Source organism: Bombina bombina, chromosome 3, assembly GCF_027579735.1.
Source record: "Bombina bombina isolate aBomBom1 chromosome 3, aBomBom1.pri, whole genome shotgun sequence".
Classification (NCBI taxonomy): domain Eukaryota; kingdom Metazoa; phylum Chordata; class Amphibia; order Anura; family Bombinatoridae; genus Bombina; species Bombina bombina.
In genome coordinates this window covers 48,713,354-48,733,888 of record NC_069501.1, presented here as the reverse complement: position 1 = coordinate 48,733,888, position 20,535 = coordinate 48,713,354, and the positions used below count along the sequence as shown (strand labels likewise).

General features: G+C 36.1%; 1 protein-coding gene across 1 annotated transcript in view; it reads right to left on the bottom strand.

Moving 5' to 3' along the window:
• GRAMD1C (GRAM domain containing 1C) overlaps nucleotides 1-20,535 on the bottom strand; it is a 455,805-nt gene that overhangs the window by 177,614 nt on the left and 257,656 nt on the right. The window contains exon 6 of the mRNA XM_053705832.1: nucleotides 7,306-7,386. Coding sequence (XP_053561807.1) covers nucleotides 7,306-7,386 — 81 coding nt within the window. The remainder of the gene's footprint in view (nucleotides 1-7,305; nucleotides 7,387-20,535) is intronic.

Sequence of the window (20,535 nt, the reverse complement as noted above, 5' to 3'; positions counted from 1 at the left end):
TGTCCCTAATATAGGTATATAAGAAGGATAAAAAATGTGAAATTTAAACAGGAGCGCTATAGCTAAAGGTGTGGGATAAATATTTAGACTAGTGAATGTAAAAACTACACAATTTGCGTGTGAAACTTCAATATTGATATAAAATATACAAATAGGAAAGTGTCAAATGTTCAGTGATAAAATGAATCGTGTATATTGTGATTATCAAAAAAAAAATTAAAAAGCAAAAATAAGCTAAAAGTAAATAGTGACAAGTAAGTGTTATTCAGCAGGATTCTGCTTAAGAATTGTTATTTAATGTAACATTCACAAATAACAGAATAAAAACACAATGTATAAAAACGGACGTCTCCGTATATAACTAAATATGCCAATATACCAACAATGTTAAAATGTATCTCCTTGTATTCAAAGGGGGGGGGGGATAAAACAGTCCAAGTTAGGATATTAAGTGGATAGGTGATACAGTCTTACCCCCAAACAATTGCGGCTTTCGATAGAGGAAGAATGAAAATTACCGCCGTGGCGGAAGTGACGTCACTTATAGGGGCGCTGGCCTGATTGAGCACTCCGATTGGTTCCTATTGTGATCGCTTCTAGGTATCGGCTTCTTGGTCCCACAGTGGTAAGGTATCCGCTCTTTATGTGCCAAAGTGCATGCAGGATACTAATAACGGCTGTTATGTATTTAAATGCAGCTGTTGGAGTAGAGGCAAAGTTCCATTTATAACCTTCAGTAAGGCTTGTAATATCGGTACATAGATAAGTACCAAAACGATGCAAAGTTGAAAGTTCCACAGACAATAAGCAGCATCAATTTGTAGCAGCAACTGGTGGCTGTGAAATACTCCTTGAAGTTTAAGAAGTTAGCAACATACATCAAATGCAAAGTTCAAAGTTCCTCAAATGACAAGCAGCATCAATCTGTAACAGCAACTGGTGGCTGTGTTACGCTCCTTGAGGTTTAAAAGTTAGCAACAAACATCAACGCGTTTCTCCCTCTACAGGGCTTTCTCAAGATGCTGATTTATATACAGGTGAACAATTAGTTCCAATTTCCTGTTGAGCACAGGAAATTGGACTCACAAAAACTTCATAAAATGTTTAATACTATATATATGCATCAATAGTAAACTATTCCTGAGAATATAAATGAAGAAAAATATATTTTAAAAAAAATCATTAAAAAACCATCAAAGTTTAAAAATAGAGGCTTAATTTAGTATTGATGCGTTATTTAACCAATCAAAACATTTCTTGAATATTTAGACCAATGAACAGACAGTAGTATAAAGTCCTCAATCAAGTAGTCCGTTGTCTAACAGTTCCTTTTCAGGTCCGGTCTGCGGTCATGTGCTTTTCTTGTCCAATCAGAGGACGGCTGTAATCCAAGGGTGAAAGCATCAATCCAGAAGAGTTAAAGTTCTGTGTACTAATAGAGGGAGTGTCCCGAATGACATCAGACATACATCTCAGCCAATAAAACAAGATAAATAATTCTGAAACAAAAGCAGGAAAAAAGTGACCAGTTTTTGCTCTTCAGAATGGATCTGAAACATTTGTGACACACTACATTCATATTTCAAAAAGGGAATCCTTATTGCAAATATTTTGTTTAAGGAAATTTCATGGTGAGAGCCCACAGATCTAGTAACATGATTATAAATAAATATTTTGTTTAAGGAAATTTCATGGTGAGAGCCCACAGATCTAGTAACATGATTATAAATAAATATTTTGTTTAAGGAAATTTCATGGTGAGAGCCCACAGATCTAGTAACATGATTATAAATAAATATTTTGTTTAAGGAAATTTCATGGTGAGAGCCCACAGATCTAGTAACATGATTATAAATAAATATTTTGTTTAAGGAAATTTCATGGTGAGAGCCCACAGATCTAGTAACATGATTATAAATAAATATTTTGTTTAAGGAAATTTCATGGTGAGAGCCTACAGATCTAGTAACATGATTATAAATAAATATTTTGTTTAAGGAAATTTCATGGTGAGAGCCCACAAATCTAGTAACATGGTTGTGAATAAATATTTTGTTTAAGGAAATTTCATGGTGAGAGCCCACAGATCTAGTAACAGGATTATAAATAAATATTTTGTTTAAGGAAATTTTAAATATTGTCTCTAACATAAGAAATAATAAAAATAAATAGATATGTACAACATTTGAATAGTGGAAATTTAATTGTGCTTATTTACTATAGAAAGTCCCTATGCTAATACATTATTATTAATAATGAAATGAATAAATAAAAATGAATGAATAAAAAGAAATAAAAATGTGATATCTTGAAAGTGAATGTGATGTCTTAAATATTAATTTAATCCAAAAGTATAACATAAGTGTGAATGGTATGTGTGAAGTGTTAATGAGATACCTAAATGTACCTAATAGTTTATAAGTGTGGCATTAATTTAATAATGTGTCAAGAATAGTGTATTAAATTAATAGTAATATATTTGATATGTTAGATAAAGGCTGCTATCCTAATGTCCTTGTTTAGACCCCATTGGTTGTAGGTTCTCATAGTGTGAATCCACACTGTCTAGTTCTTTTTCTTTTTCCAGCTTCCCCCCCCTCCAGTGGGTAGACACTCTTTCTATACCCAACCAGAGGAAATTATTTTTGTTGAAATCTTGACAGGAATTACAATGTAGGGGTACACCGTGATCTTCGTGCTTTTTCTCTATTTTATTGAGATGTTCTAGTATACGTGTTTTTAAAAACCTGGTTGTTTGGCCTAAGTATTGGATCTTACAATTGCACTGTAGAAGGTAAATGACGTTAGTGGTTTTGCATGTTATGAAATGTTTAATAATAAATGTCTGTCCTGTAGTGGATGAAGTAAATGACTTGTGTACCCTTTTTGTGTAGTTACAACCCTTACACCGACCACAGGTATAGAAGCCTTGTAGGTTCGCGATGGACAAAGGAATTTTTGGGGTCATCCCTTTAATTAATGAAGGTGCTAATTTATGTTTGAAATTGTGGCCTTTTCGGAATGTAATTTGTGGTTTAGAGGGAATAATTTTATCTAATACTTCATCACTCTTTAACACGTGCCAGTGTTTGTTTATGATGTTTTTAATTTGATTATGTCCTGAATTAAATGTTGTTATAAACCTAGGGAAGGAGCTTTCTTGTGATTGTATACGTTTATGTCCTTTAAGTATCTCCCTTCGATCTAGATTTTTGGCATACTGTCTATCTAGTTCTAATGTCTCTGACTTGTATCCTTTTTGTAAAAATCTTTTTTTTAGCATGATGGACTGTTCCTCATAATCGTCTAATTGGTCACAATTTCGTCTGAGGCGTTGAAATTGGCCTTTAGGGATGGCTTTAAGCCAACTGGGGTGGTGTTGGCTGTCGTGTCTGATATATGTGTTAGTATCACATTTTTAAAAATGTGTTTTAGTGTGTATAACTCCCTCTCTGATGGAAATGGACAGATCTAAAAATGTTGCCTCTGTTTTATGAATTTCAGGGGTAAGTGTAATGTTCATATTATTGCTGTTCAAGTGGGAAATGAAAAGATTTAAGGTTTCTAGGTTTCCATTCCAGATACAAATAACATCATCAATATATCTCTGCCATGTCACCAGGCTCGCCCCAAGCACGCCACTGGCCGATACATAAAGATGTTCAAAATGGTCCATATAGATATTGGCATAACTCGGGGCGAACCTAGTGCCCATGGCGGTTCCACAAATTTGTAAATAATATTGATTGTTAAACCAAAAAAAATTATGGCTAAGCATAAAATCAATGGCTGTAATAATGAACTCCAAAAGTTTATTAGACAAATTGGGGTCTTGTTCTAATTTCCATTTCACAGCTGCAATACCCTTTTGAAGATCTATAATAGAGTACAATGAAGTAACGTCCATGGTAACCCAATAATAATTTGGTTCCCATTTAATCTGATTGATTATATTCAAAATATGTGTAGTATCTTTTAAATAAGATTTGGAGTTTTGGGCAAATGGCTGTAATAAAAAATCAATAAAGGAAGATAAGTTCGCTGTCAATTAATCAATGCCGCTAATAATGGGGCGCCCTGGGGGGTGGATTGGGTTTTTGTGCAACTTGGGTAGAAAATAAAAAATAGCTGTTTTAGAATTATTCTGGTATAGAAAATCGAATTCCTGTTCAGATATAATCTCTCTATCAAGGGCTTGAGTAAGAACCTTATGTAATTCTTCACAAAATACTTTTTTTGGTGACCTATCGAGAATTTTGTAGGTATTAACATCAGATAATATATTGTTGGCCTCCTGTAAATAAAATTCTCTGTCCATTATTACCACTCCCCCGCCCTTGGATTGATGCTTTCACCCTTGGATTACAGCCGTCCTCTGATTGGACAAGAAAAGCACATGACCGCAGACCGGACCTGAAAAGGAACTGTTAGACAACGGACTACTTGATTGAGGACTTTATACTACTGTCTGTTCATTGGTCTAAATATTCAAGAAATGTTTTGATTGGTTAAATAACGCATCAATACTAAATTAAGCCTCTATTTTTAAACTTTGATGGTTTTTTAATGATTTTCTTTAAAATATATTTTTCTTCATTTTTATTCTCAGGAATAGTTTACTATTGATGCATATATATAGTATTAAACATTTTATGAAGTTTCTGTGAGTCCAATTTCCTGTGCTCAACAGGAAATTGGAACTAATTGTTCACCTGTATATAAACCAGCCCTGTAGCCACAGCAAACACACTCAATACTTGGTTTTACTTACCTGTTTTACTTGTTTTAATGTATGCTCTTGATAAAGACGTGTAATACGTTGAAACGCGTTGAGCAAATAAAACCTTTTATCCTTTGTTGAAAGATTGTCAAGATCTTGTTTTGCTGTGCTGAGCTGGAATCTCCTTATTTATGGAGTAAGCTACTACATTGTTTTCAATTACACACTGGATACTTTTGTCATTTATAGTCCACTTTTGGAACCTGTGGACTCTTGCCATCTGACGCTACGTTCCCTTTCAGCTGTAAAGATTCATCTTATGGAGTGAGTATGGAGTGAGTATACTGCACCCATATTAATTGGCTTCAATATATGCATCAAGCCTTTTATCTCTTCACTTACTAGAGAAAATCACTCAATAGACCAGCGCCATCTACTACTACTATCTATCTATACACAGTCACAAGGGAGAGACTGCAAGAAGGCTGCGGTCTGACCTAAAGGAGAGTATCAGTTCTTAGTTCATTTGTACAGAATATTGTGTGTTTTTTTCCATCTTGCACCTCTGTATATTGTTTTCCTTTTTACAATACCAAAATATACAAGACATTCTAAACAAACACATTGGAATATTGAAATCTGACAATGATCTGACAGAATTTATAGGAAAACGAATCCAAACCAGTTGGAGAAGGGCCCTTACTATTGCCAACAAACTAGTAAGAAGCCACTTTACGAGAAGGAAGACTAACAAAAATCTATGTGGAACTTATCCCTGTGGTTCCTGTAGTTTCTGTAAATATATGACTAATGAGAGAGAATTTAAGACTTTCTCAGGGACCACAAAAAGAATGCATGGTTTTGCTAATTGTAGGACCAGAAACGTGGTATATTGCTTATCTTGTATATATGGGAAAAAGTATATAGGGATTACCACAAGAGAACTATGCACAAGATTAGGAGAACACCTAAATAGTATCAAGAACTGTGAGGAAGATAAAAAGAAAGATAAAGTTCTGACGCCAGTAGCCAGACACTACTTAAAAACACATGGCAACAAACCGCAACTGAAAGTATCAGTTTTGCAAACGATTAAACCTGGTATAAGAGGTGGCAGCATTGAACTAATGCTATTACAGGCTAAATGCAGGTGGATATTGTGGCTGCAAACTCTGATCCCACTAGGTCTCGATGAACAGGATGGTTACTGCTCCTTCCCATAATTTGCTCTGCTATGACCCTATTTTTGGGAGAGAAAATCTGCTTTATATTATATGGCTGTACCCACGTATCTAGCCATATGATAGATACTATCTATTTAACTTCATTTCATGTCATAAGTTACATGACGGTTGAAATACCCATTCTCTCCACTTTATATCATTTTCAGTATTATTATTTCTTGCCCAATTTTCTTAATACCTTTCTCATTCCTATATTTTGATAGGTGTTCAACCCATCACATAAGTGTTAATGATTTAAATCCTTCCTGTTATTAGTGAACTTAGTGATTTTTCTACTTTACCATTCCCTCTGGATGATAACATGTAATATATTTGACTCAATTACTTTGAAACATTGCTTTTAGTGTTTTACATGTTTATATCATATAGTGACTAACTTTATAACAGGTCTTACGATCCGATAATAATTATTTTTATAATTGTTGGATGCATTCACACTTCTACTCACATATTGATATGATAAGAATGTAGTGGATTGTATTCAATCCAGACGCGCATCTATAACGGGAACAGTCATATAAGTTTATAAATCACTAGTTTATTATTAATGGCTACTACAGTATGAGTAGTAACACAATGTCACGTGATCAGAGATTTGTCTATGTCTTTTAAGCTTAGTACTGCCGAGTGAGCTACTTTGTTTGTTGACACTGCTGCTATGGAGATTATGATGACACTATATCACATGACCGGTGACTAACCAATGAACGAGAGAGGTTTTCTTAGGGTGTTTTACATTACGCTCCTATGTTTGTTCCCTTACTATTATTACGTTTATTTCTACTATATCACTCCCCTTTGTGTGTGCGATATACAATGTATATGACTTCTCCTATGATATTAAGTAGTGACGTTATGTCACATGATCGGAGATTCAACTACCGATTGGTACACATTTTTTCTCAGTTCAATACTGTCGAGTGAGCAACATTGTTGTTTGAAATCGTTTCTATGGTAACCATGATGACACTATGTCACGTGACCAGTGACTAAACCAATGAGCTAGTCTTGCTTGATGATAGGTTAATATGGGGGCGTGCCAAATCATGCCTCTATAATTGGTCAATATTGAGTCTTTTTAGAGGGTGGGCTACCCTGTTTAGGTTAGCCTTTGAAAAAGCCGTATAGGCGAAATGCGCATCCTGTGTGTCATGTTTTATGTGAACATTACAAAATGGATCTTTTATTATAATGAAGAATGATACGTATTTATTTCTATATGTGTACATTTCTAGTAAACCAGAAGGTGCCAGTCTGTCTGTAATTATACTTTCACCACCAAGGGATTAACTGAAAAAGCTTTCTTAGTCATGAAACTAATTATTATCCCAATGAACTTACCTTATCCAGAAGTACATTCTGCCACATTCGAAAAATATTTAGGAAGCTTCTGTCTCTTGTCGCAAATGATGTAAAAAACAACTGTGCAAGAGGAGAAAAGAATAGGTCAGTATTTCGCTACTCATTAGGGGCCTGATTATCTAAAGCTCTCTTGGCTAGTACTATGAAGCTCCTGTCGTAAGTCTATAAAGTCAGCTTTTACCTTGAGAACAGTGTGTCTCACAAAGGGGCGTTCTCTGCATTTAAAGGGACATGATACCCAAATGTAGAAGCACTTGGAAAATATCACCTGCACATCTCTAAAAAGGAAGATATCTACCTCAAAATTTGCCAAGTATTCACACCCACTGTAAAGAGACTTTAAGCAGCCAATCAGAATGCTAGTTCCAGGACTTGCAAGGGAGTGTGCATCTGTCATGTGCAGGCGCAGTCATGTTATTTTCCTATTCAGTTTAAATGGCCGGTAACCCCCCCAAATAATGTTATATCATTCTGCACGTAGAGCAGAATTATATAACATTAGGTTAGCGCCATGTTTCTAAATCAAAGTATGTCACAGATATTTTCCTATAAAAATGTATTTTACAGACCGCTGCTCCTGGCTCTACTGAGCGGGTCAGTTTTTTTCTAAGCGCATCAGGCACGCTGTCTAGTCACAGCCGGCCAGATTGCGCCATTAAAATTAATGTAGCTCGCTCTGGTCTGGTAGCGGGCTACATTCATTTTAATGGTGCGATCGGGCCGGCTGTGATTAGACAGCGTGCCTGATGCACTTAGAAAAAAACAGACCTGCTCAGTAGAGCCAGGAGCGGCGGTCTGTAAAATACATTTTTGTAGGAAAATATCTGTGATATACTTTGATTTAGAAACATGGCACTAACCTAGTGTTATATAATTCTGCTCTATGTGCAGAATTATATAACATTATTTGGGGGGTTTACTGGCCCTTTTAGGAATTTTACTATGAAATCTCATGAGATCACAACAAAGTAATGCATGACCTCAGCACTGCAGATGCTGTTTGGCTATTGTTTGTTTTTGTTTGTTTTTTTCAACTTGCAGCTGGACAGCAGCTGAAGTAGAACTGCTTACACAGCTCTTACTCTGGTGAGCTGAAGAAATTGTGAGGTCAAATATCCTTTTTCAAATATTCCATTTTAAATAGAGATGTTCAGGTGATATTTTGATGTCAGCTTTTTAGTTATGCTGCATCACTTTCAAGTGATTAAGCATATGAGTAGTATGTCCCTTTAAGTGTGTAAGGGTGATGCATACATTACAATAGGACTCAGAAAAAAATCATAATTTAACAATCATATAAAACGAATAAATGAAATTTTGAGGGGAAAAAAATGCAGTAAAATTGTATTTTTTTTTTGTTTTGTTTTTAAAGAGCTTTATTGAAATGTAAATAAAAAAAATAGGTTACAGAAAATATCATAAACATATACAATTATACAGATGTTTACATCGCGATTAATGTCTGTTTGCCATCAATGGTAGTTGCACTAACATTCATAACAAAATTGTTCTGCAAAAATTATATTTTATGGAATGTAATAAAAAAAAATCATAATGAAATTACACAGGAAAAAAATATTTAGATGCACAGTAGACATCCTAATAAAACTACACTGCACATACAAAATTCACAAGGATAGACTATAAGTGGCGCAGCATTTTTTTCTTTGTGAAAAGCTTGTGTTGAACTTTTTGCGCTAATCGGGTAGCTCTGGTACTACAAGTTCCAGACAAACTTATTTTGCGCTAGCAGTAACCCGAATAGAGCGAAAAAACTAACTTAATTTTCCGCGTGCAGGTGCATGTTTTCCCCCATAGAAATCAATAGAGAAAAAAAAGTGGGGGGAAAAAAAACCTAACAACCGAGATCGCGCATTCCCCATAAAAAAAAGTGGAGAAAAAAAATTGTTGAAAAAAAAAAACATTGCGCAAACAGCATAGCATATTTGCATTAGCAAATGTAAAATATTTACAGTAAATACATAGTTAAAATATTTATTAAATATAAATAGTGCATAAATATGTTTTATCATGTTTTCATCTACTTAATGGCAAAGGGCTATAATGCACTTATATATATGTCTATATATGTGTACATATATATATTAATATCGAGCAAAAATCAGAGGGGATGCAAGTGCCAGTAAATAGGAGCTAAATTCAAAATAGAAACTGACGTTAGTTATACATCAGTCTTTAATAAACGTGCCTAGATGGCTAGTGGTGCAGACCCTTAGAAATTGTATTATGGAACTAAGAGAGAAAGATAAACAAAATTGAAATTTTGTTTAAAAAGGCAGGTAATTCAGCACTCTTTTACAAAAATAAGGGCTCCTCAGTCAAAATTAAAATTTCACTAACAAAATTTTTATTACAGATCAGTGACAGTTCGCCCCGTGGACATACGACAGGTCCCACAGAATGTAAAAATCTAGAAATGTTGGCAAAGCAAGTGTATAGTCAAATTTACACACATGTAGGCAAGTAATATGTTAGTGAAGATACATAAATCTACACACAGAAAACTGACCGGTCAGGGTGAGCATAGGCGTCATCAATTACCAAATACATTGGTAGGAGAGTTTATCTAGCCAACTACACCCTGCTGCACACAGAACCCCCTATAAAACAGAATGGAGGTATAGCCTGGGCAGGTATACAAGGGATCTAAGTTGTTAGATAAAACATCTCCTATCTTAGCATCATCATCCTCATGGATGGAAATAGCAACATATATAAGGCTTAGTGGAGCGTGAACAAAGTATCCAAGTAGTAACACGGTTAAGTGAAAGGGGTAGGGAGTAATTCTTGACCAACTACACCCTACTGCACACAGAACCTCCTAGTTGAGACCCATACAGAGGTAAACACTGGGCACATATAAACTGGGATCTAAGTTGTCAAGTAGACTACCCCACCTAGATATATACATTTAGCATTAGGAGATGTACAACAACTTCACATGCAGGGATTAACAGACATACTCCTAGCAATATTAAGGTAGCAGTGGTTAGGTAGCATTCAAAGCGTTAGTATGCACATGTATGCTGAAAGTCCAACTGAGCTTGAAGGGTTAATTCACAGTTGGTAGTAAACAAAATGTCAGTTCCGTGACTTTATACGTATTGACAAATCCTTGATAGGGATACTTTTCCCTGTTCCTAGGCGGAATCAATGTTAGCTCCAACTTGTGAACCGAATCATTGGCTCGTGTATGTAGGGTGCATACTACACCTTTTATCAGTTGTTCAGGTTGAAAAGACCTTGCATCTCCTAGGAAGTGGAGCCCTCCTTTTGCTGTATCCGTGCTTAAACAGAAAGCCGCTCCATAGCACGCCAGAATTTTCGTAGCGATGCTTTGCAATCAGATGCTTACGTCACATAGACCAGTCAGCCAGTGCTGACGCGCATTTCACCCCTCGTCTAGTGATGAGACGGGGCATCGTCAGGGCGTATAGAGTTGAGACGTATGCGTCCCATTTTATCTTAGTATAGTGTTGTGCCCCTCCTGGGCATGACCACAGCCAGTACACACTGCATCTACTTGACAACTTAGATCCTAGTTTATATCTGCCCAGTGTTTACCTCCCTATGGGTCTAGGAGGTTCTGTGTGCAGTAGGGTGTAGTTGGTCAAGTATTACTGCCTACCCCTTTCACTTAACCGTGTTACTACTTGGATACTTTGTTTACGCTCCACTAAGCCTTATATATGTTGCTATTTCCATCCGTGAGGATGATGATGCTAAGACAGGAGATTTTTATCTAACAACTTAGATCCCTTGTATACCTGCCCAGGCTATACCTCCGTTCTGTTTTATAGGGGGTTCTGTGTGCAGCAGGGTGTAGTTGGTTAGATAAACTCTCCTATTAATGTATTTGGTAATTGATGATGCCTATGCTCACCCTGACCGGTCAGTTTTCTGTGTGTAGATTTTTGTATCTTCACTAACATATTACTTGCCTACATGTGTGTAAATTTGCCTATACACTTGCTTTGCCAACATTTCTAGATTTTTACATTCTGTGGGACTTGTGGTGTGTCCACAGGGCGAACTGTCACTGATCTTTAATAAAAAATTTGTTGGTGAAATTTTAATTTTGACTGAGGAGCCCTTATTTTTGTAAAAGAGTGCTGAATTAACTGTCTTTTTCAATTTTGTTTATCTTTCTCTCTAAGTTCCATAATATATATATTAATGTTTTAATATGTGTATATATGACTGTAAATACATGTATACACATAAATACATTAATATATATGTACACATATATAAACACACACACACATATATATATATATATATATATATATATACACATACAAATACATCTTTAGCAATGAATATATATGTGTCTCAATGTTAAAGCCCTATACCTGCCTTTTTTTTTCTAACACCCGAGATCTCCTATCTTTGAGCCCTTATAACTTTTTTATGCAATATTTTTTTTTTTATAATTTTTATTAGACAGTGTTAATATGAGTGTAACTGCACTTAACCAGAGCTCTGAGATTGTGGTAAGGATTGAAGCGTAAATATTGATTGCGTTAGCAAAAAAATGTTTGTGCCTCACTTGTAATCGAGCCCACAGAGTATTATGTTCCTTATTGCAAAATTAGTTTCCCCGCCTATGCTAGAGGGCTGAACAGGGGAGAACCTTGGGCATAGCTGAAATTTCTCTGCCAGGCCTGGCTTATTTCTAAACATTTTCTTCCAGCAGATCTCTCTGTTTTTTCTCACAAACCAAAAGGTGGCAAAAAACACATGTATATTAAAATGAAGGTGGCTACTCCATTTGTATTGGTTGCAGGATTATTTTTTAAATTATATGCTGAAAGCAGAGTGATCTGATTTATATTGACTGCAGGATTTAATTTGACCTTATATTATATTATATAAGGTATTACGGTATATGCTGAAAGCAGTTCCTTATTGCAAAATTAGTTTCCCCGCCTATGCTAGAGGGCTGAACAGGGGAGAACCTTGGGCATAGCTGAAATTTCTCTGCCAGGCCTGGCTTATTTCTAAACATTTTCTTCCAGCAGATCTCTCTGTTTTTTCTCACAAACCAAAAGGTGGCAAAAAACACATGTATATTAAAATGAAGGTGGCTACTCCATTTGTATTGGCTGCAGGATTGTTTTTTAAATTATATGCTGAAAGCAGAGTGATCTGATTTATATTGACTGCAGGATTTAATTTGACCTTATATTATATTATATAAGGTATTACGGTATATGCTGAAAGCAGAGTGATCTGATTTGTATTGGCTGCAGGATTTAATTTTACCTTATATTATGTTATATAAGGTATTGTATGCTGAAAGCGGAGTGATCTGATTTGAATTGGCTGCAGGCAGTGACGTGTAGTCATAGGAGGCAGGGGAGGCAGCGCCTCCCCTGTCCTATGAGTGCAATTACAGTTTTTAAGTTTTTTAATAATTTTTAAAAACAAAAATATTTTTTTAATTTTTTAATATTTTTTTTTGTTAAGGTATCCCAGCAACAACCCCCCACCCCCCCCCCGTGCGCGCCGCCGCCTCCGCAAAGCACCAGTTTAGTTTGCGCAATATAGTAACTAGAGAGGCTATGAATGTGATCAGCCTCTGCAGGAGCAGCCTCAGCCAATCAGCGCCCGCTATACATAGGGCGAAAGACCTGACAGTGTACAGAGTGAGACGCACCAATGAGCTAAGTGACGTGTGGGTGAGGCGGTGGGGAGGAGTCGGACACGCTGTGAACAGACTGAGTTGCAGCTCCAAGCCCACACCCCCCTTGATAGGCCCCCGGACGTGCTGGCCAATGATTGCACAGAGCAGCAGCATGACGTAGCGGTCGTGCCGACACACACAGACTGTCAGACTTCAGGCGGGAAGAAAAGTGAGCAGGAGGGAGCTGCTGATATAGAGACTTCTGTGTGGTGTGCTGCCCTGCCCTGCCGAAGACAACAACAGTGAGTAAATGATTCAGTGGTCTGTGCGACTGCGGTGCAGTCAACTTGGTCAAGTGCCTGGCTGCCTACTGAAATGTGGACTCGGTCGAACAGGGAGGGAGCTAGGAGGAAGTAAGGGAAATACTAATTTTATTAAATATACCGTTACTTAGAGTGTTTTCCATTTTTATGTCTGTTAGCTTGTCAGAGAGTCCTTTACAACAGATAGGTGTGTCTGGCTCTGTGCATAAAATGCAGGTTACAGCTTTTTTTTACAAACCATTATTATAGCTGTGAATTTGCCTGTGTTGTGGGGATCCAACAGTTCGCTGTCTGCTCTTGGACTCTGCAGTCTGTGAGATGCACAGTAAACAAATTGTACTGATGTGCTAATTATTATTGCTCAAGTTCTGCTTGGGTAGAGAATTACACCACATTATTATAGAACTAGTGTGTGTTAAAAATTGCTCAAAATATGTGAACATCAGCACTGGGGTTTAGGGGCATCAGGAAAAACTGCACAATGTCACAATTCAGATATTTGTATATCAAAATAACATAATAACATATAGCATGAATTGGGATTTTAAAGTATTTATCAGTGTGTTTTATATATATATATATATATATATATATATATATATATATATATATATATATATATATATATACTGTGTATGTGTGTGTGTATATATATGTATATATGTGTGTGTGTGTGTATGTGTATATATATATATATATATATATATATATATATATATATCCCTCCATGACAATTGTAGTGGTGTGCACTGGCTGACTGCTGAGGGAAGGAACTACAGTGGGAAGAGGCCATGAGAGGGATGGCATGCTGCTTTGCTAGTGTGTGCTGTAGCCTGTATGTATGTATGACACTATATGTTGGCAGTTTGGCACATAAATAATAATACCAGGGGAATGCTGCTGTATTATGTTGGCACATAAGTTATACCAGGTAAATGCTGCTGTATGTTGGCACATAAGTTATACCAGGTAAATGCTGCTGTATGTTGGCACATAAATAATAACAGGAGGTGCTGTATGTTGGCACATAATTAATACCAGGGAAATGTTTCTGTGTGTTGGCGCATAAATAATACCAGGGGAATGCTGCTGTATTATGTGGGCATATAAGTAATACCAGGGGAATGCTGCTGTAGGTTGGCACATAAATATTACCAGGGGAATGCTGCTGTATTATGTGGGCATATAAGTAATACCAGGGGAATGCTGCTGTATGTTGGCACATAAATATTACCAGGGGAATGCTGCTGTATTATGTGGGCATATAAGTAATTCCAGGGGAATGCTGCTGTATGTTGACACATAAATATTACCAGGGGAATGCTGCTGTATTATGTGGGCATATAAGTAATACCAGGGGAATGCTGCTGTATGTTGGCACATAAATATTACCAGGGGAATGCTGCTGTATTATGTGGGCATATAAGTAATACCAGGGGAATGCTGCGGTATGTTGGCACATAAATATTACCAGGGGAATGCTGCTGTATTATGTGGGCATATAAGTAATACCAGGGGAATGCTGCTGTATGTTGGCACATAAATATTACCAGGGGAATGCTGCTGTATTATGTGGGCATATAAGTAATACCAGGGGAATGCTGCTGTATGTTGACACATAAATATTACCAGGGGAATGCTGCTGTATTATGTGGGCATATAAGTAATACCAGGGGAATGCTGCTGTATTATGTGGGCATATAAGTAATACCAGGGGAATGCTGCTGTATGTTGGCACATAAATATTACCAGGGGAATGCTGCTGTATTATGTGGGCATATAAGTAATACCAGGGGAATGCTGCTGTATGTTGGCACATAAATATTACCAGGGGTACGTTGCTGCTGTATTATGTGGGCATATAAGTAATACCAGGGGAATGCTGCTGCATGTTGGCACATAAATAATACCAGGGGAATGCTGCTGTATCTGGGCACATAAATAATACCAGGGGAATGCTGCTGTATCTGGGCACATAAATAATACCAGGGGAATGCTGCTGTATCTGGGCACATAAATAATACCAGGGGAATGCTGCTGTATCTGGGCACATAAATAATACCAGGGGAATGCTGCTGTATCTGGGCACATAAATAATACCAGGGGAATGCTGCTGTATCTGGGCACATAAATAATACCAGGGGAATTCTGCTGTATCTGGGCACATAAATAATACCAGGGGAATTCTGCTGTATCTGGGCACATAAATAATACCAGGGGAATGCTGCTGTATCTGGGCACATAAATAATACCAGGGGAATGCTGCTGAATGGCTAATGAAAGAATATTATATTGTGTAATTGTTTTACTCTGTACATTTAGACCTTTATCTCATAATTATCATGGGGTTCACTGTTCCTTTAAATGCTAAAAATAAATATGTTCCTGCAGAATCTGCTTTTTCTGTTGCCCTCTTCCCCAGCAGAAGGTTAGGTTTTTAGTCATGGCTGCATATGTATAAATTATGTACATTCTAAGAAAAAAAAAACAATTGTACTTGATTATTGCAGTTTCTAATGTTTTCTAATTTTATTCAAACATTTCTAATTTTAAAATAAAACATTAAACAAAAAAAAAAAACCTGCTCTGTTTTCTTAGAGATGCTATATTTTTTGGACAAATTAGCTTCTTGGCTATGCATTTAATCCTTGAAATACATTAAAGGGACATTGTAGGAAAATGAAACCTAAAATGTTTCTTTCATGATTCAGATCAGGCATACAATTAATTAGAAACTTTAAAATTTACTTCTATTATTTAATTTTCTTCCTTCTCTTGTTATCCTTTGTGGAAAGGTTTATCTAGGAAAGCTCAGGAGCAGCAAAGAACCTAGGTTCTAGCTTCTGATTGGTGGCTGGCTGCATATATATACAAATTGTAATTGGCTCACCCATGTGTTCAGTTAGAAACCAGTAGTGCATTGCTGCTCCTTCAACAAATGATACAAAGAGAATCAAGGAGATTAAATAAAAAAAGTTAACTGGAAAGTAGTTTTAAATTGTATGTTCTACCTAAATCATGAAAGAAAAATTTAGGGTTCCAGGTCCCTTTAAGAAGTACAAAGGCAGTTGCTTTGTAAGAAGGATAAAAACTAATAGAGAATAAAAATTGGAATGTGTTACTTAAAGGGATAGGGAAGTCAAAATTAAACTTGAATGTTTCAGATAGAGCATGTAATTTTAAGACACTTATAAATTCACTTCTATTTTCAAATGCACTTTGTTTCCTTAGTATCCCTTGTTGAAAACGAATACACTCATATCCTACACTAGTGGGAGCTAGTTTCTGACTGCACACATTTGTCCCTTATGATTGGCTAATTAGAAGTGTTCAGCTAGCTGCCATTAGTGCAATGCTATTTCTTAAACAAAGGATAACAATATAATGAAGCAAATTTGATAATAGAAGTTTTTTTCTTTCGTGTTTCAGATAAAAAAAAAAATATTGAGCAACTTTACATTTTACTTCTGTTACCTATTTTTCTTTTAGTATCCTTTGAAAAGCATACCTAGGTAGGCTAAGGAGCAGCAATGCACTACTAGGAGCATCTGGTGATTGGTGGCTGCACATTTATGCCTCTTGTCATTGGCTTATTTAATGTGTTCAAATTTGCACCCAGTAGTGCATTGCTGCATATCCTTCAACAAAGGATACCAAGAGAATGAAGCAAATTTAATGATGGCAGTAAATTGGACCTGCAACCTGCCAATATAATTTAAAATTTAAGCTGCCTCTGTCAGGTTCATATATGTTTTTTCTCGGGTGTATCATAGCCAGTGCCTCACCAGCCTCTGACCTCACCGCACGTCACTGGCTGCAGGATATCATTTTACCTTATATTATATTATATAAGGTATTATATGCTGAAAGCAGATTGATCTGATTTATACTGGCTACAGGATTTCATTTTACTTTATATTATATTATATTATATAAGGTATTATATGCTAAAAGCAGAGTCATCTGATTTGTATTGGCTGCAGGATTTCATTTTACCTTATATTATATTATATAAGGTATTATATGCTGAAAGCAGAGTCATCTGATTTGTATTGGCTGCCGGATTTCATTTTTAAAGTGCACCCCCTGCTCCCTGATACTGTAGCTTCTCTCTCCCCACTTCGCCACCTCAGCCATGTTTTCCTGGACACTTATGAGTTACACATGCTGCAGGGTGTGCAGGGAGTGTATTGTGTTTCTGGACAGCACTATTCATATTCCTCACTGCACACCCTGCAGCATGTGTAACTTATAAGTGTTCTGTATTTTAAGGGACGGATGGCAACCCTCCCCAGCAACGTTTCCCTTACCTGGGTGTGGCATTACTTTCTATGAGAGACATCTCACAACTTGCAACACTGTCCCCTTCTTTTAGATATTTCCCTGAGTTCAGACCCTTGTTCTAAAACTATTATTTTAGAACAGATATACCAGAGGTGTTACAGCGGAGTGTGTCCATTTGTCATACTCACAGTTCATTTGAATTGTTATGTAGAAAAACTTCAAGAACTTATACTAAATTCTCAACTTTCTTATTGCTGGTCAGTAATTTTCTTGTGTTTAGTAAAATGTGCTGGAAGCTGTGCATTTATATATGTATCAATACTAGCAAAAAACATAATTTATGTAAGAACTTACCTAATAAATTCATTTCTTTCATATTGGCAAGAGTCCATGAGCTAGTGACGTATGGGATATACAATCCTACCAGGAGGGGCAAAGTTTCCCAAACCTCAAAATGCCTATAAATACACCCCTCACCACACCCACAATTCAGTTTAACGAATAGCCAAGTAGTGGGGTGATAAAATAAGAAGTAGAAAAGCATACAAAAAGAGGAACTGGAAAAATAATTGTGTTTTTATACAAAAAATCATAACCACCATAAAAAGGGTGGGCCTCATGGACTCTTGCCAATATGAAAGAAATTAATTTATCAGGTAAGTTCTTACATAACACACTGAAAGTATTAACAGCGCAGCTAGGTAGAGTGGTAGATATAAATTAATAAACGTCGGGAAAGGAGAGATAAAAAATATAGCAAATAGCTAAGAGTAATTATAAGTTATTAGATTATAAAATTAATATTGCAACAATAGTACATCAATAAAAAATAGTACATCAATAAAAATATTCGTACAAATTCATAAATACATTTGTTAATACTAAAAAGAGCAAAGAAATAAATAAAGAACAGGTAAATAAAAACACTGATGAGTTTTTTAGAATGGTATTACCCACTGCAGGGAAGTGGTCTTAGGAGTACACACGTAAGGCAATGTTAGTTGCAAGGATTTTTATGTTGCCAACTCCTATTCACAGGTTTTTGATAATGAGGTGCAGCTGGTTCCAGAGGCTTGTTTCCAAACACTCTCTTTAAATGTGAATCCTAGGGCGAAAAGAAGAGACAGCGCAACCCCACATCAAGGTAGTAGTTTCACAGTTTTTAATTAACACACGAAAGTAATGCACTTACAGACAGAATTAAAAGATGTCGCATTAATCCCTTTATAGGGAACAACAAGAAGCAAGTCCCAGTTCTCTCAGGAATCTGTTCCGGTCCACGGCTATCAGTGCTGCCGCTTCGATATTGCTTACACACAGTCTCAATGTATCAGAGCCGTCCTTGGCTCCGCCCAAACGCGTTTCATCTGTGCTGTCCAGACTTTCTCAAGAGGAAGTGATGATGCCTAGTACGCTCCCATGAGTCACTATTTACATTCACTTGTTACTTCTGATTGGATACTGACTGTCCTATCCGGTAGCAGTATGCGGACAAGCCTCTCTTGGTTACAGGCAATAACATAAATTCCGCTTAGAGTAGAGCAAACATAAAATCTATCATAACATCATATGGCTATTAAATATTAAACACTTAAAAATACAATTTAATGAACATCGTAAAATCCAATATAAAATAAACATTGTATAAATCACAAATTAATACGATAATAAAAAACAAATCTTTTGCATATTATAAAGGAAAACTAAAACTTGCACAAGAAAGTTTACATACATGCTACGCATTCTTTAAAAATACTAAAGTTGATACGAATTCATTCAAAATATTTTTCTTTAAAGGAACCTACATAGTAAAATAGAGAGGTAATACAAGAGTCAATTAAAACTAAATTGCTATATTTAAAAACAAGAGTTGCTAATTTAAAACATAAAGGCTTGCAAGTCTATGTCGACATTTAACCCTTTTGGGGCCATACAGTTAAGCAAGTGAATCCATTTGGTTTCACATTTTCTAAGGTGCATTAGTCTCTGTTGCTCATTGCCCACTGTCTGTGGTATAATCTCTAGAATTTTCACCTTTAAGTTATTTGAATTTTTATTATGCACCTTCCTGAAGTGTTCAGACAGACTATGGTTCTCGTATCCTTTTGTTATGTTCTCTATGTGTTCATATATGCGGCGTTTGACTTTCCTTTTCGTTCTTCCCACGTAAATCAAATTACAATCACACATGAGATAATACACCGCATATATGGATACACATGAAGCTCTATCTTTAATTTTAAATTCCTTGGAACGATCCCAATTGTAAACACTATCACCCTTACTGATAAGACTGCACATGCAACAGTTAAGTCTACCACATTTGAAGGTTCCTCCTTTATTTGTACACCAATCTGAGAGGGTCCCTTTCTTTTTGTTATTCAATTCTCTCAGCTTTGATGGTGCAAAAATGTTTTTGATGTTCTTAATTTTCTTAAAGATGGTTACTGGGTAAGGCTCTAGATGGGGTCCTAACACAGGGTCAGCCTGCAGGATATTCCAATGCTTTTTAAGTATGGTTTTAATAAAATTAGCACCTAGGTTATATGTAGTTATAAATTTAGCTCCCAATTTCTTAACCTCATTTTGGGTTTTAGAAATAATTTGTATTTCATTATTGCTAAGCAGAAGATCCTCTCTAACTTTGTTTCTACTCTCAGTTCTTGCTTTCTTTACTAGGCCACTATCATATCCTTTCTTAAGAAATTTATCTTCTAACTGATCCGCTTCTATTTCAAAATCTTCTATGTTGGTACAATTTCTACGGATCCTAAGAAATTGGCCATAAGGAATATTTCTTTTCCATTGAGGCAGGTGGCCACTTCCTGCGTTTAGAAATCCATTGCTATCTACTTCTTTCTTGAAATTCTTGACTGCTGTTTTGTTAGTAGTTGGATCAATGAAAAGACATAAATCTAAAAATTCTATTTCATTCTTATGTATTTTACTTGT